The sequence below is a fragment of the Lepidochelys olivacea genome (assembly GCF_965140295.1).
Source record: "Lepidochelys olivacea isolate rLepOli2 genome assembly, chromosome: 11".
In the NCBI taxonomy this organism is placed as follows: domain Eukaryota; kingdom Metazoa; phylum Chordata; order Testudines; family Cheloniidae; genus Lepidochelys; species Lepidochelys olivacea.
This window is the reverse complement of record NC_140421.1, coordinates 39,998,548-40,024,202: the sequence shown is the minus strand read 5'-3', so window position 1 is coordinate 40,024,202 and position 25,655 is coordinate 39,998,548. Positions and strand designations below refer to the sequence as shown.

Genomic DNA, 25,655 nt, shown 5'->3' with positions numbered 1-25,655 from the left:
CCCAGGCGCTCCCAGCCGACGTGGCCAGGAGCACCTCGGACACGATGAGGACGACTACCAATCGTATTGCACCGTCTGCTGCCAGAAGGCAATGGGTTGCTGCTACTGTGCAGCAAAGCCGTACTGCATCTGCCAGCACCCAGGAGACATAGGGTGATGGTTACCTAAGCGGGCTCCATGCTTGCCGTGGTATGACATCTGCACAGGTAACTCAGGAAAAAAGGCGCGAAATGATTGTCTGCCCTTGCTTTCATGGAGGGAGGGAGGGAACGGGGGGCCTGACGATATGTACCCAGAACCACCCGCGACAATGTTTTAGCCCCATCAGGCATTGGGATCTCAACCCAGAATTCCAATGGGCAGCGGAGACTGCGGGAACTGTGGGAAACGCTCCGGAAGTCGACTCTAGCCTCGGTACTGTGGAAGCACTCTGCCGAGTTAATGCACTTAATGCACTTAGAGCATTTTCTGTGGGGACACACACACTTGAATATATAAAACCGATTTCTAAAAAACCGACTTCTATAAATTCGACCTTATTCTGTAGTGTAGACATACCCTGAGATGCATGGTTATCTGTCAGGAAGGTCTAAAAGACAGACCTTTTAAAAGTCCATATTAGAAATCAGAATTTCTTATTTATCTCCCCTTCTGATTGTTAATATTTTTGTAACACGTTCATTAGAGGATCAGTGTTCAATATGCTGCACTTGGGAATGAGGCCCACGACCTTGGTTAACAAGAATAGCAACTTCATACCTAATTCCATGTTACTGAAGACTATAACAGACTCTAAAACAACTTTCCTTAAACATTACCATTAACCGGTGCATTAGGCCAACTGTTTTGTGTCTTTTTCCTGCATAAAGGACGAGGACCTTAGTGAGTTTGCATTCATGGGTTTTGTGCTTAAGATTTGTCCTCCATCTTCTGAAACAAGAAGGGGATTTGTCCCCCAAAACCCACACATCTCAGGAATCCTGCTAGAAACTAGGGCCATCAGCAAAGAGGCCATGTACCTCTGCACTGCTTCCCAGCCCCCTCTGCCACTGACCATTGTCCCTATGCTCCACTCATGGAGTGGGTTCAGAGCATGGAGGGGGGGTGATAAGAGAGGTACTTTGGCCTGGGCCAGCATAATCATACTCTCAGATTCTCTGCAGGTTTCCGGGGAGATGATGCCATAGAAAGTGGCCAGCCTCCAATCCTTCACCTAGAATCCAAATCCTTATTGATCACCCAAAGAGCTGCATCTGTGAATTATGAGGAAGGGGAGGATGATGCGGCAAAGACAGCACACTCCTCTTCTACAACCTCCAGCCCAGATCTGTACCTAAACATGTGTCAGGATTTTTAGAGGTGTGAGCTGTCAGGCAAGGAGATGTAGTTGCTCAACACCTCTGGAAATTAGGCACCTAAATATGGATTTTGGTACCTAACTTTAGGATTAAAGTTTGAAAATTTTGGCAAGGTTTCTGAATGGCCCCTGCCATTATATTCATAACTATACTAAAAGATGAAAACTGCATATAAATGTTTTTAACCCTTTATGGGAAGTTTAAAAGAAACAAATGCTTTAGAAGGACCATTATTAGTTTTAAAACTCAGACACTGCGTTTTCTATTACAGTACTTACATGACTGTATGCTTTCAGCTACAGGCAATATTTATCTCAACTTGTCAAAAGTGAGACTAAAACCTACCAGGTGAGAATATTCCATCACCATCTTTATTTGACCATCCAATAATCTCTCTCATCTTTCGAAGCGTTATTTGCTCCATGAGGACAAAAACAGGTGCAATTTCATATGTAAACCTGAGTGGATAAAAAAAATGGATACATAGTTCCCATTCCAAAAGGCACATAAATGCTTAATCTTTGATCTTTCATGAAAATATTTAAGACTCATAAAATTGCCTGTGAATTCAGGACCTTATACTGCAGCTTTTACTCAAGCAAAACTTCCTACAAGGCCAGTGGGAATACTTTGCAAGTAAGGACTGCAGTATTGGGCCCCACATATGTTTTCCACTGTTTCTGTGTTTATACAATTTACAGTAATTACAACAATATTGACAGTCAGTTCCATGCAAAATTAGACTATAAAATATTTGGTTCACAGAGTGCCAGTTTCACACTTGTAGAATAGCATATTGTCAGAATCGTAGAGTTATGAAAACGGTAAGCGTTAGACAGCTTACCACAAAGATAATTAGAAATATTGAACTATGGCTTAAAAATCTAAATACAATTATTTATGTGGACATAGTCTGCTAATAATCCCCAAGGACAATTTATTTCTATAATGCCATGCAATCAATATCTGTCAAGAGTAATTATAAATGATGATTTTCTAATTACCAATTACAAACAACAAGAGAGCAGTCAACTGTTATATCCACCTAATGCAGACCAGAAGTATTGCACAGTCTAGTATGCCATGCATGTCATGGACAAAAATTTGAATCTAGATTGATAGGCTATGCTACTCTGCTAGGTGACCAAGGAAGGCTTATTGTCAAATTACTATCAGTGTAAACAAGCTATGTGAGACAAGGTTTATTTTGAACACTGAAAAAAATGAATTTAGAATGGGGCAGAAAGTAACTAAATGTAAGGAGTGGAATTTTCAAAGGGGCCTAAGGGAGTCAGACACCTGAATTTCATGGGATCTGGGCATCTAAATTCCTTAGTCACCTTTTTAAAACCTAAACAAGGTCCTTAATGATATCCCTCTTCTGTCCTAATACCAATATGACTTTGTTAGGATATCCATTTAAGATGAGATAGGCTTTGTATTTTTGTCTATTCCTAGTTATTTTCAGTTTTGAAGAGTCAAAACAGTACATTTATTTTTCTTTAGATCATCAGAATTGCAACAGGGAATCACTTCTAGTGGTGTTCTGGAAGTTGGGCATTGTCAGCTATGACAGAAATAGAGTTTATAAATTAAGCTCCACCTGCAGTATATCCAGGAGCAAAGTTATAACATTGTTTTTAAACACTGCAAATCTAGGGCCCAATCTTCCATTCCTTATTTGGAAAAACTCCAATTAAAGTCCATGTGAATCCTCTAGTGTACAAGTCATTGAGGGCCTAATCCAAAGCCAACTGAAGTCAAAGGGATTTTTTTCTGTTGATTTAAATGGCCTTTGGATTGGCCCCAAGTACTTTCAAATGGAACTCCAAATACCTCCTGAAAGAATAAATTGCCTGTACACAGAGTACAGAGCTATTAACAAGGTTTTTGTGTGTGTGCCATATTAAGAGTATTCACAGAGAAAATTTTAAATAAGTCAAAATGAATTAATGAAATTGCTAGGGAAAATATCGCATGAGCCTGCAAAGATTCACAAAGAAATGATGGAAGATTGTGGATGATAAAAAATCGTAAGTCCAATACCCAAAGACTAAGGCTAAGATCTGCAAAATCACTTTTGGGATTTGGATGCTCTAGTCTAGTCCCATTTATTTTTACCCTTAAGTGGCTTTGACAATCTCAGCCTAAAAGTATAAAATGTGTGCAGCCATGGAAAAACAACTCTTGTTATGAAATGACCTTCATGTGGATATGACCCTTGGAACTCCCATACTAATATAGTCTTTACCAATATCATTGACAGTGATTGCAAACATGGAAGGGTGGGTTTTTTAAAAACTACCCAGCAGTAGCTTAATTCTGCTCCCACTGAAGCCAATGGAAACTTTATCACTGACTACATGGGAGCAGAGTTAGATCAACACTGACCACTTCTGAAAATTCTACCCTAAATGTCTTATGAGTTGTCATTTCAATTATTGATACTACCCTGGTACTCAATTTGTATATCTACATGATGACTCTAGTATGATTAACATGGCTTATCATATTCATAAAAACACCAACAAAATATAAAGAAGGTAAGATGAAATTCTGATCACTAAAAGCCCATATGGGGAAAAAATATTCTCTGCAATTAATCAAAAGTATTGAGAGGTGTTTAGAGGTGGAAAAGAAAAATGGCAGTAGGAAGATAACTTAGTCACAAGAGTCCAATGTTACATGCTTCTGTAGCAGAACTAGGTTAGAACAATTTTTAGATAAAGGTCATTCATTAACTCTTCTTCAGTACTGGAAAGCTGCACTAACCAGAGAACCTATTCTCTAGAATTGATCTGTTTGAATCATATAATATTGTATAAACACCTCTTTAACAGTATCTGTAATTACTGCGTTCTATTAAGCTATTTCATTTTGGTCTTAAATTCTTTAAATATATTGCATTTTTCCACTGCACAGCTGAGGTAAGAGAACAGTCTATGTGATTTGTGTTTGGTAAATCCAACACAAAAAGGGGAAGTTGTGCAATTTTCATGCTTACAGAAAATCATTTTCTATATGTATTTAATATGTGTCTCTGTTAAAGTGCAAATGGTCCAGAAAGGGTACAGAACTTTACTGAATTAAGCTATTTTAACAGGACAATTTTCTAAGTCAATCCAAGAAAAAAAAACCCTTCATAATAAATAATCACCTTTTTGAAATTAGATAAGTGAATGAAATGGTCTTAATAATATTTTTAATATATACAGCCACACAGTATGCTGTCATAAGGTAAAATTCTGCTTTGACTTACAGCTTGTGCAACCTAACTGACTTCACTGATTTTGCATGAGCTGATAGTCAAGACAGAATTTGGCTCACAATAAGTGTCATCTGCTTAATTTACCTGATAACTTTAAAAACAGAGTATGCTTTCTCCCTACACAGTAGTGAAATTTAAGCAATGTTTTTTAGAAAATTAATCACATTTTTAATTTTAAAATGTTGTGTGTCATACTAAACAAATAATTCAACAGTCACATTACAAATTGAGTGTATAATGGGTTATTTTCAATTATTTCTCTTATTTGATTTACTAATACAATTTTTTTGAAAATACGAAATTAACTGGGAGCAGTATTATTAAAAAGAACTAGGTGTTTTTGAATTGAGTCTTTTATGTGGTTTTCTTTGTTTCTGGAGTCACTGGATGGGCACATCTGGCAAACTACATACAGCAGCTAGTAATCAGCTGTACCCAGTGAACCATTATCAATGGATGAAGGAAATGAAAATAATCTTAATTTTTCAATTTGCAGGTAAATTTCATTGTGCCGTACACATTAGCAACAACAACAAAGCTACATTTCCATGCTAGCGGCAGTTTTAGGTGAAATGAACACAGCCATAACACAATACATACACACATCCATTAAAGTCCTGAAATGAAAAGTGGTATTTGTTATCTGATAAGTATTTTGACTCCAAGCATGTCACACTTTTTGGAGCATACACAAATCAATACATAATTTAAAACTGCCCAAAGGCTTCCCCCCCTCCCCGAATGACACTATTTGTTGTAGAAATACAACAATACACCTTGAACTTAATTTTCACTTTCATTACATTTCAATGTAATGAATAATGGAGTGTAATTTATTAAATAAAATCTAGGTCCAAAAGGTTATCTGTCTGATCCTGCCATACTCTGTATTTTAACTAATCTCAGTTAGGATAATTCCTTCATATTATCAAGTTAATTTGGAATGTTATGGTTTTTAATCCTTTTGACAGCTTTTCTGAAGCCACTTAAAAGCCACTTACGTGATGACAACTGAATAAAGAGGAAGCTAAGGGCCCAATCCTGCTCTCACTGAGGTCAATAGGAACAGGAGCAGAATCAGGATCATAAATAGTTTATGCTTTAGTGTTTGCATTAGGCTAATTGCAAAATTATTAATTGGAAAGTCAGATCTTAACAAGAATTAGCAAAGAAAGAAAGAAAGAAAGAAAGAAAGAAAGAAAGACCATCTAAATTATAAGAGTTCTGGTTGTAACACACTGGGATAGATAATAAATTTCTCCAAAAGAAGTTCCATCATTTGGTTTTGCATTATCAGAATGACTATAGTTTACTTACACTTTATTTTGGGATATTTGAGTTTGTGTGTGATAGTAATGCAAGATTTCCTCGTAAAATCTGTTCAAAGCTATAATTGTTTCCACTAGTTTATTGCTGCGCTATATAACATAAGAATGTGTAGGACACATAATACATTACATGGGACATCTTCATTATAAATGAGTTGCAGAAATCAGTCCTGTATAATCATTAATCACAAAAAAGAAAGAAAAATAGGAGACTGCTTACATGTTAGTATTTGCAGTTGAGGTCAGCCATTCACCAGCCAAGCCAATAACATCCAGTCCAGTAGAGAGCTGGTTGAAAAAACGAGGATGACCTGGGAAGATGATTGAAAACAATATAGCGCATCACATGCCTTTCATTGTTATCTTTGAGAGTTCATTTTTATTTCAGCAGACACCCAAAGCCTGGCTTTATAAGACAAAATGTGTGGCACCAAGTAATACCTTTTCACAAAGTGAAAAGGTTGAATCTGTGGTTTATTCTGTTAGATGCCCCTCGAACTGCTGTAATTGAGGTGATGGTGAAGTGCAGGGGGATAACATATTTCAGCACCAGTGGTCAGCAGACTTGAGCCATATTTGCATTTAAATAGAGAAAGGAGAAGAGCTATTCAGAGTGTACCCCTTGGTCTAGATAAGCAATGGTTAGGGTCGGGAACAGGAGGCACGCGGAGCTGAACAGCCAAGAACTCTGCTCTCCCTTCTCTTGCATGAGCCTCTGCAATAAGGAAAAGTTTCACTGGGCCTGATCCTGCTTGTACGGAATGCATGATTCCCACAGACTTCAGTGGGACAGGATTGGGGCGAGGGCCCTGAAAAGTTTGGAAAGAGAACATTCAGCTAAACTAAAACGAGGGTATTGCTCTAACTGTGAATTACTTTAGAGTCAGGCAGACCGCTGTATTTTAGCTGGCCTCTCTTTGCAAAGACAGAGTGAGTCCAAATATTAGAACAAGTCTGTTCACTCCCCTAACACTAACAGGTGGTAATCTCTCCCGATCAGAAATCCTGAGCTTCTGAGGAGTACCCGGAACAGATGTATAATCCAAAGCTCTCCCACGTATTTATCAATTCAACCCCATACATCGGGGAACTATGGTAAGGTTCAATGCTGGACACCAAAAAGGGACACGGGCACCTCGAATTTGGCCCAACATTTAGCTTGAAAACAAACAAACAAACAAAAACCAAACTAAACAACCTCCGCTCCCCTAAAAACAAAAACAAAACAAAACAGTTTTTTACAAAAAGTTGAGCGAAAGAAGTATTGCCATAGGATTGTTAAACAATTTTTAAAACAAATAAATATTCCTCTGTAGTGTTTGTATCCCCAACACTCTGCAAACCCTGAAGCTGATGCAGACTATAAACTGACTATCGACTTTCATTGCCCAACCTCAATAATGCATGCATGCATCCATAAACAAATACATACAACAAACACCATTAATAAGAAAAGGAAAATAAGAACTTTAGAATCATCGCAGTTGTAATAAATGGCCAAATCCTCCTACTACAGAAATCAATTGGCAGAACTGCCAGAATCAGGCTCTACAATGTTGAATGTACTGATTTTCACACCATCCCCATTTTACAGATGGGGAACTGAGACACAGAAAAACAAAATGATTTGGCTAAGATTACACAAAAAGTTTGTGGTGGATGAGGGAATTGAACGCTGCTCCCCCAAATCCTTGGCTAACACCCTAGGCCATCCTTCCTTTTGAGGGATCCTTAATATAGATAAGAAAATTTGCTCTAGAACATTGCTAACATCCCTTTCTTGCAAATAGGATACACTGTGAACAATTGATCTGTGAGGTGCTTTAAAATAATTGATAGAATAAAGTAAAAAAGGCTCCAGAACTCTGTTGTAAATAGTCTGTTGTAGAGCATAAAGATTCCACATATTTGTGATTCACTGAGTATACAACTGTAAGATTTGTGGGGGATGGGGGGGGGGGAGAGGACTGTCCACTAGTTAACAACATTCCTAAACAATAGGCAACTTGCTCAACATCCATTAATTATTATAGCCTAATTAATTATTTTTACTTATACAAAATTAATTGCTCATGTATTTTACACTTTTCCTGCAAGCCCCTCTTCAGGGGATTAGATACATGCATGGGGTTCACTACTTCTTTCACTCGGCTGCATATAATGTCTACATTACATGCCCACCAGGATTTTACAGTTGTATATTAACAAGCCACATCTTTTCTAACAACATTAACCCACACAGTTTTTGCAGGGAAGTTTCACACTCTCCAGAAAACCATATGCTAAATGAATGTAAATATTTGCTTCCAGATACTGCTCTGCTGAATAGTGGTTGGGTAGAGGTTAAATAGCAGTTATATTAAAATGAATTCGCTTTTGATTTTACAAAACAATTATTCTTCTCTTGCTGTCCTGACACAGTTTGAGAAACTATTTTAATAAATCAGCGGGGTTATCTTCCGCCGATGCTTTCAGCGCCTATCCTTTCCCCCTTATGATGGATTACTTTTAAACAACAGACTAAATAAATCCCATGGACTTCAACTGGGAGTTTGGCCTGAAGAAAGCCTTTACAAGTCGGTGCCTGATCCAAACTCCACTGAAGTTAATTTATTGGAATATTTCCATTGCCTTTAACGGCTGCTGCTGGATCTGTCACCAAGCCCTAAATTTCTGATTTTAAAGTCCTTAACCTGCTGCTTCTATGAATACAGTCTGTTTGACCGTATCTGCGTCTCAAATCTCGGGAACAGGTGTCCTTTAATAACATGAATAAGAAATAGCTGCCAGCATACAGCACCAATAAACTCCCAGGTAACAAGTAGGAGGAATCAGGAGACAAGTGCTAGCTCAAGAGCATAACAACATAACCCCACTAACAGGACAATAGAGAACACAGAAAAATTAGGAAATTCAATTAAACTGCAGTAACTGTTGCTTTTGTTGAAAGAACATGCCGGCCACAGGTTAATAGGGCTTGGGAGGCTGAAATACGCCATCGCTTGTTAAAACAAGCACACGACCAAAACCCACAGTACTGCTGCTCTTGAAGAATTCAAACGGTGCAGGCTGGGCCGACAAGATTAAACTGTTGTGTTCGTGGTTTTTGTTGCTTAGTTCAAATCTATCGGTTTGTACTAGGGAGGAAGATACGATGAATACCCCCCCCCCCAACCCTATGTGGCTGAACCGATCCGCAAGCAGTGTTCGTAGTTTAGAAAGCATGGCTCTTAATAGCTCATCGGCAGAATTTCAGAAGGAAGATTTGAACACCCCCCCCCCCAGCCTCTATTGTCAAACCATATGAACAATCTGGAGCGATCCTGAATAGTTGTGACAGAAGTTGTAGCCTTTCCCATCGGTCTCACGGAGTGAGCAGAATTAGCGGCAAACTGCAACCCTGGAGCAGGGGTGGGGGAAGAGGGGGTCTGCCCTGTTATTGCTCCAGGTCCTGAACTGCTATTCGGGTAACTGCCATATGCTGAGTTATTGGCAATTTAAATTTCTACCATATAGACTTAAAACGTTTCAGGCGAAACAACAGGCGGAAGATCAGTGGCTTTACTTTGGGTTTGTGGCTACAGCTCACTGAATAAGAAGGGAAGTTGTGATACAAGAATTTATTGATATGGGATTCAAAATGAGCTGGAAGTGAGAGACTCCGTGTGTGGTGAGTTGAAATCTGATTATTAACGATTCCTAGGATTTCATTAAACGTCTTGTGAACATAAAGAAGAAAAATTGCGAATTCAGTCTCATTTATACCCTCATTTCCCTAATGGCATCGCTCCCCGGAGATGCAGGCGGCTTGCGTTTCATCAAGTGAAAGAGATTACGTCTTAAAAACTTGTGTCGGGGCTCCACAAACAACCCCGGGAAATGCCCGCTTGAGCGACGGATGGGGCAGCCGCGCCTGGCACCGGTGACAAAGTCGCTTTCCGCGCGAGAGAGGGGCTGGAATGAAACTTTACAAAGTTGAGCCTCTTCCGGCGAGGTAGAGGCAGGGACCCAATCCTGCTCTGATGACTCACGCAAGAAGCAACATTAGAGTCAACAGGCCCCTGGGCCTGAGCCAAGCCCGCAGAAACCAGCCCCTTACCGCGTTTTTCCCTTCCCCCCACTCTAGAGAGCAGGATCTCTGGGACTGTACCTGTCCTGACTCCGTACTTCAGCGTGTCCCTGCAGTCCACCAGGATCTGCTCCAGGGATTCGGGGTTGTCCGAGAGCTCCAGGTTGAAGCCCTCCATCCCTTCCAGCAGCTGGTGCGGGTGATGGAAGTCCAGGACTTTGGTGGACCTGTCGAACGTCTTCCTCACGTAGTTCAGGAGAATGTCAACCACCTCCAGCAGGAACTGCATGGTCTGCTCCTCGCCATTCTTGGCAGGCAGCAAATCTGCGGCGGGCGGGACACAAGAACTCAGCGCCTGCCTTGCAATCGGGAGACAGAATATGGACCGGCTCCCTTCGGAGCGTCATTTCCCAGGGTAGCAGCGGAATGCCCCGGCTCCCGCTCCGCCGCAGCGCGGCCGCCAGCCCAGGATTGGTGTGACAGTGTCTGGTGTCCCCTGCCAGGGCTCTGTCAGCTTCCTCCCCATTCGTCATTGGGCGGCGAGGGCACTAAACCGCAGCTTCCTGCTCGATGCTAAAAAGCGCATGTCACTGAAATCATGACACCCTACAAGCTAATCTATCGTGTTCCGAGGGAAAACATGCTCACCAACCAGCCCGAGAATTAGACGCTGCTCCCTGCACAACATTGTCTCAGTTCACTCGCTCTGTCTGGCGACAGAAACCTGTGGCTGAAGGTGCTTCTGGTTCTCCCCCCACATCACCCCATTAGGAGTAAATTAACTGCGATGCTTCCTAACCGGATAACTATGCTGTTTTAACTAGCTTTTAAACACACATTGGTAATGAGCACTCTTCCCAAATTAAAAATAGATTTACTGTAAGTATTCATGGGATAATGGAACAATAAAATATAAGACCAGCACTCTGCCTATCCTCTCTCGCCTGCAGCAGATTGTCAGAAGAGACCAGCTTATGCATCAAAACGTAATCACAGCACTCTGACACAAACACACCCCTGTTAAGCATACTTTGTACTGGAAAGAATTTAGCGTTTTTAGTGGCCGATTTAAAATGAAAAAAATGCGTGTAACTGATTGTGGGGCAAATGCTTAGATGGTGCAATTGGCCTAACTCCACTGAAGTCACTGAATTAGCTGAGCCGATTTACGCCAGTTGAGGATCTCGCCCAAAGTATTTTAAATACATATAAGTACGTATATATTGATATTATACATGTTATCTACATCTACAGGGTGTTACTCTGACAGCAAAATTCTCAGGGAAAAAAAGATACTCATTATTAAAAAGCAAAATCTGCAGCTAGATGAAATGCCAGAAAGACAGACGATAAAAACACTGCTGAGATTAAGCAGCCAATTGTTCTAAGGATCACTTACCTCTAGCAAATAAATTGGAGAAGTCTGTCTCGGCCCGCCTGAACCTGGCTTCCCTCTCGCTGTTCTCACAAGCCAGCAAGTTCTTGGAAGACTGCCTTTCCTTGAGAGAGCTCACAATCCGGCTCTTATCTTCCAGGCTGTTGTTCCTTTGCAAGAACCCTACATTATTATTACAAGATCCACAGGTCAGAGTATTCTCACTTCCAAGCATGTTTATAAACGCTTAAAGCTGCTCACTAGACAACAGTTCAAAGTGGGGTTTATTCTGTATCTACCTAATGAGGTCAGGAAGAAGAGTATTTATAGGGATTATTTGCCTCGAGGAGGGTGAGCTCCAAATGACATCGACTACAGAAACCCAGCCATGCAAAAAAACGAATTTTCGTCATTTAGTGCAGTGGTAAATTCTTATTAAGTCGATCAGACAGATTCCACTTCAGTAATCAGCCACGGGAAGAGGGTTCAGGATAAGTCAATGCCATTGCAGCCTGCAGGCGAAGTTTATGGGCCTAGCAGACAGGAAGGGGCAGTGATGTGTGATTAAAATCAGGGCCACTTTCAGTTTTCCTCCTAGTGTTGCCATCACGCTAAGGAAGCATGTTAGTAACTGGCTAACCTGGGAGATTGTCCAGTTCTAAAGATACAGGCACTAAGCTCAGCGAGAGTTCTCTCCCTATTAGTGATGATAAATTAATATCAGTAAAAAGTGAGGAGGTGCTGATTTTCAGGTAAAAAAATATTTCTGTGTTTTTAACCATTTCCTCCTGGCCTCAGAAAATCTGCTATTATCAGAGATACAGTTCTAACACACAAGATTATATAGAAATAATCATTATGACAATATTTTTAGGCGCTGAAGTACTTCGGCGATGGGCTCCATACAATATCCTAATAGAAAACAACAATATTCTCCGTGCACAAAGTAGAAATGAAACAATAATTATATTTGCCATTCAATCCACACTAGCTAAACAAAGTAAACCAGCTAAACCTGTCTCCTTGTGTTAACGAAGTAAATGGATTTTTATTTCCCATCTGGCAACATTGTTTTTATTGGAGACCTTAGAGAAACGTCTTTAGACATGATCAACTCTTCAGCCTCTGTAGCCACTTAACATCAAACGGTGCCATAGTTTTGTTTTAGTTTGAGAATGGCACATTCTGTGGTAATTCGACATTATGAAAGGGATACTGATAAAGTAAACATTTAACTAGAACTGCAATCATCTGTCATCCAAAGGTTCCCACTGACCCACCAGCCTCTGGAGCCTTAGCACTTGAAAAAAACCCTTTACCATCAAATTTGAATCCATCAAAACCAATCACACTTCGTGTTACCAGTTAAGGAGATCGACTGCGTGTAGGAAAAGCCAACACTGTAACTAGAAAAGGAGTACTTGTGGCACCTTAGAGACTAATAAATTTGTTCGTCTCTAAGGTGCCACAAGTACTCATTTTCTTTTTGCGGATACAGACTAACACGGCTGCTACTCTGGAACACTGTAACTGTTTTCCTTGTTCCGTTCTGTCCATTTCCCTTGGCTGGCTTTCTAGACTCTGGGCTCTCAGCAACCAGTATACTAACTAGCTAGAGGTTTATTCTCTCATAGGTAAATGCTACGGGGGGCTGACGATTGAAATAGCCTTCATGATTTTAGACTTTTGCAAACTGAAAATTGCAGATACATCTTGAATATGGGGGGGGGGGGGAGATTCTGCTCTCAATTACTGCGCAGTAAATCCGCAGGCTCTGGAGTTCCTTTTACAGATTGGCTCAGTAGACTTGGAGCGCAAAATGCAAAGAAGAGGGAGTGATAGCCTTTTTTATTTAAATTGAATTGAATGATTCTGTATTAAACCACAATGGATTTAGCTCCTGTTGCTACAGTTTTAATCTCAACAGAGTGAAAAATCACCTCTGCTGCTTTGTTATGTATATGAAATAGCATACGGGTCAGAGTTTACCATAAAACTAGATAACACGATGATAACTAGATGAACTAATTGGCTACAGAGTAATACCTGTGGAACAGTTAAACTGAGCCACTAGCTGAAAATTGATGGTCTTGGAAGTTCTTCGTTTCAGTTTCAAACGTAGAGAAGAAATTTGTCGCATAAGACCAACACTAAAAGGTGGATGCAGGACAACAAACCCTCACTGCACGAGTCACTTAATCACCTAAACAGCCAAATGAAATCAACAGGATTACCCCCATAATTGAGGATTACTATCCCATGGTTTACAAGGATGGCCCCAGATAGTCATTGTACTCTGGACCACCACTTGATGATCACCTCCACCTGCTCTAGCTTGTAGTTCTCATCCTCTCACCTCTACCTCATGCATTTAAGAGCATGAGCCTCCAATCCGGAAACTTCAGAAAAATTAAAGGGCGTCTAGGATCTAGTGCATGGTAAGGGGAGCTGTTCAGGTATTAAAAATAAATGATTTCTTACCAACAAACAAAAGACAAACGAACAACCCACCTAACTGCTGTAACCTTATGAGTAAATGATCCTCGAATAAAGAGAAACAGGCTGTAGCATAACAAAGTAGGCATGTGCTATACCGGGTGTATGGTCTGCCTCAGGAAGCATATTATTTTCCATATAAACAAGAAGACATTTTCTTGAGATATTCAGTGCAAGAAGTTCTGTAAAAAGGACAACTGCTCTGAAAAATAATAATACAGCGATTCCTCATTGTTGCATACCCCTTATGGCGTTCATATTATAGAGTGAAAATAAACATATATTTAAAATATTTCCAATACTAAGCTGAGGGGCAGATCTTGAATTACAGACAAGATGACAACTACCTCCCGAGAGGCAGAAGATTGTATTTAAGATGGTTGGAGAAGTTGTCTAGATGCTAAAGGGATTGGTATAGCTGGCAACTGCTTGGTTGCCTCTCCTTGGCGGTCGCAGTGTTTCACTGCTCAGATTGATCCCCTTACGAGGAGACGGAACCAGAGTCCTTGTCCAAATTAAAAGACAGCAATATTTCCTTTGACATAAATAAGAAAGTTCCCCCAAAACCCCGGTCTATGTTGTTATCTAACTAATCTAAAGCGAATAAAGGCAAATGAGGTTAATTCCAGAACAAAGCAATTGAACTATTAATAGTAAGCTTCAGAGGGGTAGCCGGGTTAGTCTGGATCTGTAAAAGCGGCAAAGAGTCCTGTGGCACCTTATAGACTAACAGACATATTGGAGCATGAGCTTTTCTGGGTCCGCCGAAGTGGGTATTCACCCACGAAGGCTCATGCTCCAATACCTCTGTTAGTCTATAAGGTGCCACAGGACTCTCTGCCGCTATTAATAGTAAGTGACAGCTTCACTTGAGCGCACACCCCTAATGTAAGGACTTTTATCAGTCTTGATTCCCATTTAGCAGAGAGAATCTAGCAGCGCTGGTTAACGTTACAAGTCACTGAGAACACGGTTGTACCCCCAGACGTGAGACTCATGCTCCGAGATGGGTTTATATAACTACTTAGTAGCCAACTTGGGGGCCTCCTCTTGTATTTTTTGCTCATCCAAAGCGTCCAGAGAAATCAATGGACATTTTGCGTGACTCAGGCTCAGGACTGTGAGTTGGCGCATTTCCACCTATGTATAGACTCACATGGGATAGGACCACCTGGCCTTATTGAGAACCTACAAGAGAAAAGGCTGGTTTGAGGGCCTACATACCACAGGACTGAATTTAGGGGCTGTTGCTGCTTTAACTTTATTTGCCTACAGGTATACCTGTGTACGTTGTGGAGCTCTCCTCGACCACAATATTATTTTAATGGAACTTGGTGAATTTATAACATAAGGGAAACCAAAGTGGTTAAAAGCTGCACCAATAACAGAATGGTCTACTGCTTTCTGTTTGGCCGACAACAGCGCAACAATTTCTCTTCCCGCCTACTTTTTTCCCCTGGGCATCTTCTAGGAACTGGTGATTTATAAACGCCTAACTAGCTCATTGGAAAGCAGAAAAGAGTAGCCATGCTAGGGCTTTACTTGGAGGCTGTTTCTGTGCCTGAGGGTAAACACATGAATAGATCAAAACGTTAAAATATCTGTATCCCACTTATGAATTTAAATTAAGAATTATGTTGGAGAGACAGTGGAAGCAGCGGACAATAAATAACTGTCCATGCAATTTGTCGTCTGAGAAGACGAAAGCCCTTATTAGCACCTGCTACACTCAGACATTAAACTGCAAGTTATTTTCATAGCTTTGCATGGGCAGCATTTTTAAAAGCTACTTTTCTCAGGAATGTACCAGAAGGGTCAGAACTAGAGTCCTGAATCTCAGGCTTAATAACAAATAAAATGGATAAGAAACAATAGCATTTGCACTCTAAAGGGGGAATGGATAGTGTGCGTAAAACCGTCTTTTATACAACTTACACTGCAGATCAAATAGACTTCAGAAGGAGGGATATAATCCAGATTTCCCAATTCCCAGTTCAGTGCTTTAACCACAACATCACAGTCCCTCCATACACACATAAATCTTTTGTACTAGATGCATCATAAACCTATATCTCCCTGGGGTGTTAATTGCTAAAGCGCCTGGATGAGTCATGAGCAAAAGTCTCACGGACTTTCAGTAAGACTTATGCTCTAACTCACTTAGGCGCCTTCGAAATTCCCCCCGTGCCGTGTTACTTGCTGTTCTGTAGAGTATCATCATCAGCCGTGAAAGCAGACTGGGCCCCATCGCCCTACGCGGACGCGTAGTCCCACTGATCTCAATGGGAGTAAAATCAAGTGTTTGTCGAATGGGGTCCCGTCAGCAATGATAGCAGTCTGGAGCGGACACTTTTTTGAGTGGGTCATAATGAAAGATTATAAACAAACTACACCCATAGTGAAAACCTTGACCACGGCCAGCAAACTTGGCTTTCAGTGAAAATCAATCAAGCCATTTAAAATACGTTTGCTTATAAAAAGGTATTTCCCCCTTCCGACTGTGGCTTTTAATTAGATAAGAGGGCAGACAGGCATATTTAAGGGAAGATATGCCGCACACATTTTGGACAAGTAGTTGGTAAAAATTTAAAATACACGATATACAAAAACATTGTTATCCATTGCGCACGTGTTTGCTTTTGCTTTGAACCATGTTTTGAATCTCATTTAAAGTTTGCGTTCAAAATTAATGGTTTTCAAGAAACAGCAGTTCTCCCTGACAGACAGGAGCGACTAATGTCCGGTTTACTGTAAAACTCTGTAATTCCATGATATGTAAGCTCTGAAACAATATTGTGTAGAATTAAGAGGAATCGACTGTAAATATTCAAATGTCATATTTCTAAATAGCCGTAATTAAAAAATGGTATTTGGCAGCATTCAGCTTTTACGCTATTTAGTTTCCAAGGGTAACTTTTTATTCCTATGCTTGAGCTATATAGCAGTGTGATTAATTGTGTGTGTGTACTTATACAAGTGCTGAGTAAAATAAATCACTGTATTAGATGAATTACCGTGTATTATCACTATTACCGAGTGTATCATTTTACTATAAAGCAGAAAAGAGTAATAAAATAAATAGTACTGAAAATAAAAGTAAGCCTTCATGCAATACAGTGTCCTTTCAATCCTTGTTTGTTTGCTTGCTTGGAAACCAGATGGTTATTTGTTTGAATTCCCCCCAACAGTCCTTTTCCTTCTTCAGATCCAACATGGTGGGATTGTTCATTTTCAGTTTATTTTATTTAACACCTGCACTGTGTGGTGCTGTGATGTCCCTTCATAACCCTGGTAGTCTAGCAACACAGAACAAACCCAGCGGTGCGTTACTTTATCAGTTCTGCTTGCCGTACTAAATTAAAACGATGATGAAAAAGCCCATAGCTCCAGACACTGAAGGGACCCGTAGGGGAACGGTCCATTAAACCCAGATCAGGGGCTATTTATAGAACTAAGCTGCTACCCGTTAATAGCACCATTGGGTTCCAATGCAACTTCTTAATAGACCGAGGGCTAAAAAAATTGCAACCTACAATTTCCTGAATCCAAACTTCCATGTAACAAAGCATCTAGCGAATGAGCTTTGATTAGGGAAAAGGGAGTTTAAATAGTTCTTTGCATTGATAAAACGCTCTCACCGCCCATTTCACACACACTAAAATGGTCCTCTTACTAAAAGGTAATTGAGAATGGGGAGAAAATAATTCCTATTCATAACGGGGGAAATGCTGCGTAAAAGGAATGATCGTTTGGCATCAGATAATAAAGATCAGACTCTTTGTCTTCAAAAGGGAAGGCGCGGTGAAGAAATCTGGAGAGGCGAAGACAGCTTGTTATCTGTAAATGAATCTCTTGCTGTAACGTTGCAATCTGATTGTATATTTGTTTCCTTTCCTTCATTTAATCGGCCTGCACGCTGACTGGCTGCCAGCACTATCTCCCAAACACAGCGCTCTGACGAATTGCTGTTTAATAAGGCTCTCGTTAATCTCTCCCCCCACCTCCACCCCAGGAGATTCTATTTTCCGGCCTGATAAGGTTGAAAATTTTCAGACAGTGAGATGTGGCAAAGACCTTGCTCGTTTCTCACAGCCGCCCTTCTGGCCGCTCCCTCAGTCTCATTAAGCTTCCACCAGTTCTGCGCCAGCCCCTGCCACTTTCGCCTCCCCTTAGCCCTCTCCCCAGCTCAGAGGAGCTGTGTCATCAGACAGGAGACCATGGTGAGCTACAATGCTCCTCAAAGCTCTTCTCATAAAGAAGCAGCATAGAGACAACGCTTCGTTTTTAGCAGGTCAAATAGTGCTGGAATGGGTTACCACCCGCCACAGCCCCACACAGACTCGGTCACTTTCTCCCAAGCTCAGTGCTTGAAAAAATGCTTTTAAATGTGGCTCAGAAAACCTCCGGGATGAAAAGCTGCGTAAAGCGGCGCTCTGAGCCACAGACCTGCTCCCGGGGACGTCGATGGGAGCGCTCCGATTGACTTCAACTGGAGCAGGTTCGAGCACAAGGGGGTCGGGTGAAATGAACCAGGGATTTCATTGTGTCTAGACCGAGTTAGGGCGGTGCTGCGCCTCCAAGCCCTGCGCTGCCCTTGCTCTTTTCTGACAGCAGAGGGCGGAAGAGTCCGCAAAGAGCGGCGCTCACGCAGCCTCCCACAAATTACTAAAAGGAGGTTAGGGGCTTAATTGGGGCTCACTGGGAGGAGGCACATCTCTTCTCATTTTGTTCCCTTTTCTGAGTTATCTTAATACAAAGAGATGGCTTACTAAAGCTTCCCTCTCTCAGCCTTGCTTCATACCAGGAGAGAGCGCTCTGTTTGGCAACAAGAAACTCCCAGGCATGGAGGGGCTCAAAGACAGAAGAAGGGTCACAAATGCACATTGCGAACTATGGACAGCCTCTTTGCACTTACCACATATTTTGAGACCAATTTTTCTGGTACATCCATGAGCCACATCACACCAGGTGTCGTAAGCTAAAACAAAAGACAGATTCACATAATACAGAAGCCAGGCACTAGGGGCGAAGATCCAGACACTTCCATGTGGGGGGCATCTGCTGTTAAATTGTAATAAAATACCCCCAAACCAATACAATATACACTCCGCCTCTTGCCTATCTCCTCCTCCCTTTCCACCCTCATCCTCACTGCCCTATGAGGAGGTATACAGATAATTTCAGAGATCACCATTTTAAAAGGGCTCCAAGCGCCTAGTCTGTGTTGGACCAGCGTCTGGAGTCACCCGGGGCAGAGACGACTCTGTCTTCAAATCAGCAGCACCATCGAGATGTCACACCAGCCCATCAAGAAAGAAAGAAAAGGCATCTGGGACCTTAATAGCTAATAATTTATTGGCAGGCCTCCAACAAAATGGCAGCTTAAAATAAACTGGCATGAAATGGGGTCCTGGAAGAGTTCAGGAATTAATTGGGTGAAAAATAGTATTTGACTACATGATCGGACTTGCATGAATAAGCTTCAGCCGGACTGACAGTGGGCAGCACATTAGTGCGTCTCACGTCTTCTCCCTACTTCTGCTCCCCACTTTCCAGCCGTCCCTTCATTCAACCCCACCCCCGGGCTGTGCTTTCAGACAGTGCACTGCCGGCAGGGTTCACCGCTGAACTGGGGATGGGCGTGTGGGTGTGGGCGGAGAGGGAGGAGGACAGAAGAAGCAATCGTTGACATAATCACAATTCTCTTTGCCTGGCGTTTGCCGCGTGTGTGTGTGCGGTTTGAATTGCCGACATTCAGCTACCAGGAGGTTACTGTCCCCCTACAGTGCCAGGCAGCTACACCGCGTAAGTAGCGGGTATATTTCCACGGTACCATAAGCAGCCCCTCTCCAGTTGCCTCGATCTATTTCCTCGCAGGGCACGCTCCTGTGGTCACCTGAGCTAACGTGAAGCAAGTAAGGGGCTTGGGGTGAAAAGATCAGGCAAGCTAGCCCCTCGGAAAACAACGCCGGGAGGGGAACGGAGGAAAAACAAAACCAGGCAACGAGTGAAAGAAGGGCGAGAGGGGGATAGAGAAGAACGGAGGAGGGAAAGAACGGGCCCAGTCTTTCCCCTAACAAACCTCCCCGCGCAGAGCGCCGGCTGGGCGGCGAAGCCGCGGCAGGGCGTGGGCCCCGATGGGCTCCGGGTTACTTGGCGCCGGTCCGTAACCGGACTGAGCAGTCGAGGTATAACACGTGCCCCACAGCCAGGGCGAGTCCTGTGCAGTGAGGGACCGCACCCCGCCGCCTGCCCTGGCTCACGCGCCCCGCCCAGGCTGTGGGGCCGGGCTCGGAGCTGGGCCCCTGGGATCCCCCGCTACTCGCCGCGGAAGCCGGGGGAGCCCGGGGCATTGGGCCCGCTCTGTCCCGCCGCTCACAAGCCGCTGGCGGACAAGGCAAGCGCCGGGCCTCTGGTGATGGAGCCAGGCCACCGCCGGAGGTAGGGCCCGGCCGGCTGGGGCAGGCGGGGCCACCCCCTTGGGCACGGCGAGCCCAGCGCCCTGGAGAGAGGTCCGGAGCGTGAGCCCGCCCAGCTGCCGCTCAGCGTCCGGCCACAGGCGGGACCGGCTTTGCCGCCTCTGGTCTCCCGCCGCCCGGGCCCGCGCGGCTCCCTGCCTGTAGGGGGCGGCAGGGCGCGACGGGCTGGAGAGGAGGAGCCAGAGCCCTGGCCCAGGGCTGGCTGGAGAATAGACAGGGGAGGTCACCCCAGGGAAAGGGCGGGAGCGGGAGCTTCAGAAGGGCAAGGGGGCTTGGGGAACCCGGGGCGGCTGGAGGGGCCCGGGGAGAGAGGCCGAGAATAGCCGGGGCTGCGGAGCGGGCAGGAGCGAGCGGGAGAGGAGGGGCTGGGCAGAGGCAGCGGCGGGGAACAGACTGGGCAGGACCAGAGCCGAGGCTCAGGACCGCAAGGCAGGAGGTGGCGGGCGAGGGGACCTCAGCCGAAGGGGTGGAGACTGGCTTGGCCAGGAGGGAAGAGGTGCGGGGCTGGAGGGGTCAGAGGCGGACCCAGGGGGGCAGGAGAGGAGAGAGTGACAGCCTGGAAAAAGAGCTCGGACACTTCAAGCAGCCGAAGGCATTTAAGGGCTAGAATAAGATGGAGCCTGACAGCAAGACCATGGCCAAAGGGAGCCAGGGGCAGAAGCACTTAGTCCGGGAACATGGCAGCCCTCCCCAGTCAACGCCCAGGCGGCCAAGAAAACAGCAGGGCGGGAAACAGCTCGTGTGGATGAGGGAGCTCTGCACTCCTGGGCTATTTCTAGCCCACGGATTTGGTTAGATAGAGAATTTCGTTAAGTGCCCCTCTGGGTGATTTTTTTAAAAAGTTTAAACCCTATCAGATTGTCCCCTAACCATTTTTTGCTAATCCATCGTAGATACAGAGAGAAAATGGGATTTTGTATTGCTGGCAGACATAGTTATTTCTTCCTAAAACTGAATTTCTGATTAATCCGATTTTAGTCCTGACATCTCAGCAAAAGACAACGCCCTCCCGCCCAACAACTCAAACCTCACACAAACGAACTGTTTTCCAGTGGGGTTTTTGCATGGTGGGTGTCCCCCGCCCATTCTTTCCAGTTGCAGAATAATCACAATAATGACACTAATGTTCATGCCTCATAGCCCAGGCAGCCCTTTCAGGGTAAAAGCTATTCCCCGCGTTACTGTGCCTGTCAAGCTTTTATTTCTTACTATTCCCCCCTCTTTGTCTCCGGTGATTATGTCATCGAGCCCCCCCCCCTTCTTTTGGTAGTTGATTGTCTGAATTGTCTAGGCAGAGCGAAAAAACGATTCTCCCTCCACCTGCACCAGATCTGCTTCCCACTCACACCTCAATAATTCAAGGCAAATTCGGAGCAATTAGGGATACAGAGCTCTGAAAAGCTACAATTAGCATCGAAATTTCAGTTGATTATAGGCCTCAATGTAAGCAAAAAGGAAGCCATAGCATTAGCAGTATAAAATGCAAGTCTGGAACACACTTCACACGCAGGGTCTTGTTTCACCCTCTAACCAAGTCAGTTCCCTCCACCCCTTAAAAAAAAATCTTGACTTTCTAGCCATCTGGGGAGTTAGTTTATTTTCTAAATCTCCCAAAATGTGCCTGTAAAACCAAACGCTACTGGAGTTGAGGCTTTTCGGCATCCTTAGAAAATTAGTGAAAAATCTAAGGAGCAGCCTCTGATTTTAAACCACCAGAAAGATGGGATCTTTCTACAGAGCAATTTCCACACCTAATTTAAGGGCATGGAACAAGGATTTCCAGCTTTGTCGTTTTGTGGCGAATTTGGTCTCACCGAAATGCCATGCTAAAATGATAAAGCATCCAACAGGTTTAAAACGAGGAGAAAGACTAAAACCTACTTGTGGGTCGTAAATTAGTGGGGTTGGAGTCCTGATTGGCGTTGGAGGAGGATGGAGCAGAGGATGCCATCACTTCAGAAAGTCAAAGTCGTTTGGTCCAGTATTTTCCTCCAATATTTCTCTGGTGGATGGACAGTAAAGAATTTACTGGAAGGAAAGAAAAGGCGGCTTTAGAGATCTGGTCTCCTGAAAGGATGAAACGCGAGTCCTGTCTAGATTAACTAGTCAGGGTATGATTCTGCAGCCAACAATAAGCAATTAAACTCCTCGCGAAGTGACAGTGTCTGGGAAAGCCTGCACAAAGGGTTGCATCTCGAGTAGAAGAGTCCTTATCACGACGTTTCTTAGCCAGGCAAAAATATTCAAACACAAAGCGATGAAAAGGAAAGCTCAGGGAAGGCGTGCCGCGGACACTTATTTAGTTTAAGGTAGCTAACATGGAAACATGACAATTAGAAAATTCTTCCATAGACTGAAGAGCCAAATCGTTTCTTTGCTGGATGTTGGAGCGCTATATCCTGTGCGGAATGATGGATTTAGCAGACCATGAAGTCTATCGCAATTATATCAATGGCCACTGAAGAGGGCAATTATGGCTCATGTCAAATTGAAACCAACTTATAAAACAGGCTTTTAAATTATCAGTCAAAATGACCTACAATCACAACAGAATTCTTGCTGCGATTCTGTGTTTTATCGTCTAGTCCCTGAAATATTAATCAGATTAAATACGAAAGTATTCAGGAAGGATTGATATATAAATCTTCAGATCTGTCGCCGGTAACAAAGGCACATTTTCTTTTTTGCCTTTGTACGCGTATGTGTGTTATATGCATGTATTCATGTGTGTGCATAGATGCACGTTCAACGTGCACACGACTGAACCATGCCATTCACATTTAAACTTTGGCATATGCTATCAGGGGGTACGTAGCTGAAAAAGGTGATCATAGTAAGATCCACCTCTTATGGACTAACCCTTGTTCCCAGCCAGCTGTTAAGTTCTTTACAGGCGGACATTGCATTCCAATAACCAGTTTTGGTTCGCTGATCGAGAACCTCCGGTCAATGCCTCGCTTTTCTGATGGTCCCCACCCATGGCTGGGTCTGATTTATTTTATCCAGAAAAATCAAGAAAGAAAATCAAGGTCCAGTAAATTAAGAAGCCCCCTCCTCCGAAGCCAATAATAAAAAAATTCATTTTCACTGCGCGGATTAAAACCAGCGTGTAAATACAACGGGCCAGTGATTTCAATGGTAAACGGGTAAATTATTTAAAAAAACCCACAACCAACCAAGATGTAAATAGACATCCTAAAGCAGAGGGACTCACTGGACAATGCCTGGAAGTGAAGTAACAGGTTAGCCCAACAGTCTACCACACCGGTTGTCTCAAAATGCATATTATTTCTCCCTGGACAGGGCAGCCACACAAAAATGGTTTTGGGAAAAGCCCCCTGTTCCGAAAGAGCCTCCTGAAGGCTTGAATAATACAATCTAGTGAGGAGAGTTAAAAGGAGACTTACCGCGGAGGAGAGCGAACCCACCCTTACTCCAAGTGTCCAAAAAGCCAGGGGATTCTAACCTTGGGAGGGAGTCGCCGCTTATAAACTCCGCGAGAAACGACGTCGGAATACCAATCGCGCCTCGGAATTTAATTCGCGATGACCTTTTTCCACAAGTACTTGGATTTGCTTTTTTTAAAGCGTGAATCGCCGGGTGATCTGCTCCGACGCAGGCATGAGTCACACCGCTTCCACCACCTCCTCTTCTTCAATATGGAAGGCAAGCAGGCAGGCTGGGGGGAGATCGACCAGGTCAGTTTGCTGGGTCGGAAATCACGCGCCCAAGTGTTGCCTTCCCAGGCTAATGTGACTTATTTGCAGGTGTTTTGGTCGCCTCGGGGTTTTATAGCTCGCTTATGAATCCAGATCACGAAGATGCACCCAGAAAGGCTGAACCTATGAGTAATACAGTACGTACTCAACACGCTCTGTTTTCAGAGAAGGGCAGGGGGGCTAGTAGGAAAGACACTTCCGCTCGGCGATGTGCATCTTTTAAAATACCTATTGAGTCCTTTCTGAGCCCGAGAGGGTTATCTCCAACACAACAAAAACGTTCATTATATAAACACGAAGCAATCGTGACTGCCAACAAACAGTCGATTTTAAAAAAAAATCATCTCTTTAAAAGAAAGCTATTTGATCTCAACTTTAGCTGCCTTTCAGTCTCTTTTGTTCTAACTCATATCACACTGTACTACCATATAAAACACGTTATCTCAGGAATAATTTCAGGCAGTGTCTTTGTTAAATGGGGCTTAGCAAAAATACCCCCCACTCTTCACTGTGATCAGAATATTATACCCCATTCATTTTTTCTTCTTTAGGACCCCCCAAGCTATGAGTAATTATTTTTGTGAGTCTCCACCAGAGGGCGTCAAAGATCCAGACGGATGAATCTTTTGGTCTTTACCATGGCTACAAGGAACACCTGTTTTTTTATGACTTAGTTTAAATGTTTTAATTAGATCCAGGACTTACCACCAACCTCCTCTTGCTAAAAATAAATACACTCAGAAAACCTTTTTGTTTTTAGCCTCTAAAACTCAGAAGAGCATTACATTTTAAAGGAGATGTTTTGCTAGCAATTTCCAATGAGGACTGAAGTATTAGGTTTCAAATTGTTGAAGTAACTAGACATATGAATCAATACGAATGTCTCTAAAGAAGACAGGTACATGATTTGCAGGAATGTGCAATGACTGAAAAAGAAACGTCTTATGGAGGTCAAAGAAGTGTTCGTCAGTCAGAAATGTTAGCAGCATAACAGGTTCAGACGTGTCCTTTCTGAAGGACTTGGTAGTTGGAAGAATGAAAAAAACACCTTAAAATCTCCATTCAAACTACCGAATGACAGCACTAAATGCCCAGAACTATCGCTCCGCCGTGAAGACGCGCTGTCTAGGAAATGGACACACAACTAAAATACTCTGAATAAAAAAAAGCATCTTTTAAATATACTTTGAAAGGATCTAATAGCTCCAGCTATTCTCGGGAAAACTATTAAAAGGATGTTTCAGCTAATGAGACAGAACGTTTGCTCATTACAGAGAATGAGACAGAATAATGCAATTATAGTTAATTGTCTATATAATTGTAAATAAATATATTTGCTTTTAGAAAATTAATACAAAATATGGCAATGGGTGCATTTACTCTTCTAGATCTTGAAACTTTTCAAGCTGTGTCTTCGGGTAAAAGAGAATATCTACACGTCGAGGCTCAAGAAAAACTCGAACTCGTTAGTGGGAAGTCAAACTATTAGAACCCAAAGTGCTGTCAGTGGCAAGCTGAAGACAGAGTTGTTTCAGCGTCTGAAACAACAAATCATTAAATGGC

At 43.0% G+C, this 25,655-nt stretch overlaps 1 protein-coding gene across 3 annotated transcripts in view; it reads right to left on the bottom strand.

Moving 5' to 3' along the window:
• GAD1 (glutamate decarboxylase 1) overlaps window positions 1-24,302 on the bottom strand; it is a 47,062-nt gene extending 22,760 nt beyond the window's left edge. The window contains exons 1-7 of one of the 3 annotated variants that reach the window (XM_084642911.1): window positions 23,781-24,302; window positions 22,255-22,401; window positions 18,810-18,872; window positions 11,423-11,581; window positions 10,105-10,347; window positions 6,175-6,265; window positions 1,704-1,816 (exon numbers count right to left, since the gene is read on the bottom strand). In XM_084642911.1, the coding sequence (XP_084499037.1) occupies window positions 1,704-1,816; window positions 6,175-6,265; window positions 10,105-10,347; window positions 11,423-11,581; window positions 18,810-18,872; window positions 22,255-22,324 (739 nt within the window). In that variant the 5' untranslated portion in view covers window positions 22,325-22,401; window positions 23,781-24,302. The remainder of the gene's footprint in view (window positions 1-1,703; window positions 1,817-6,174; window positions 6,266-10,104; window positions 10,348-11,422; window positions 11,582-18,809; window positions 18,873-22,254; window positions 22,402-23,780) is intronic. The other 2 variants (XM_084642913.1, XM_084642912.1) reach the window with 2 other exon arrangements.
• Between the last annotated feature and the right edge of the window lie 1,353 nt (window positions 24,303-25,655).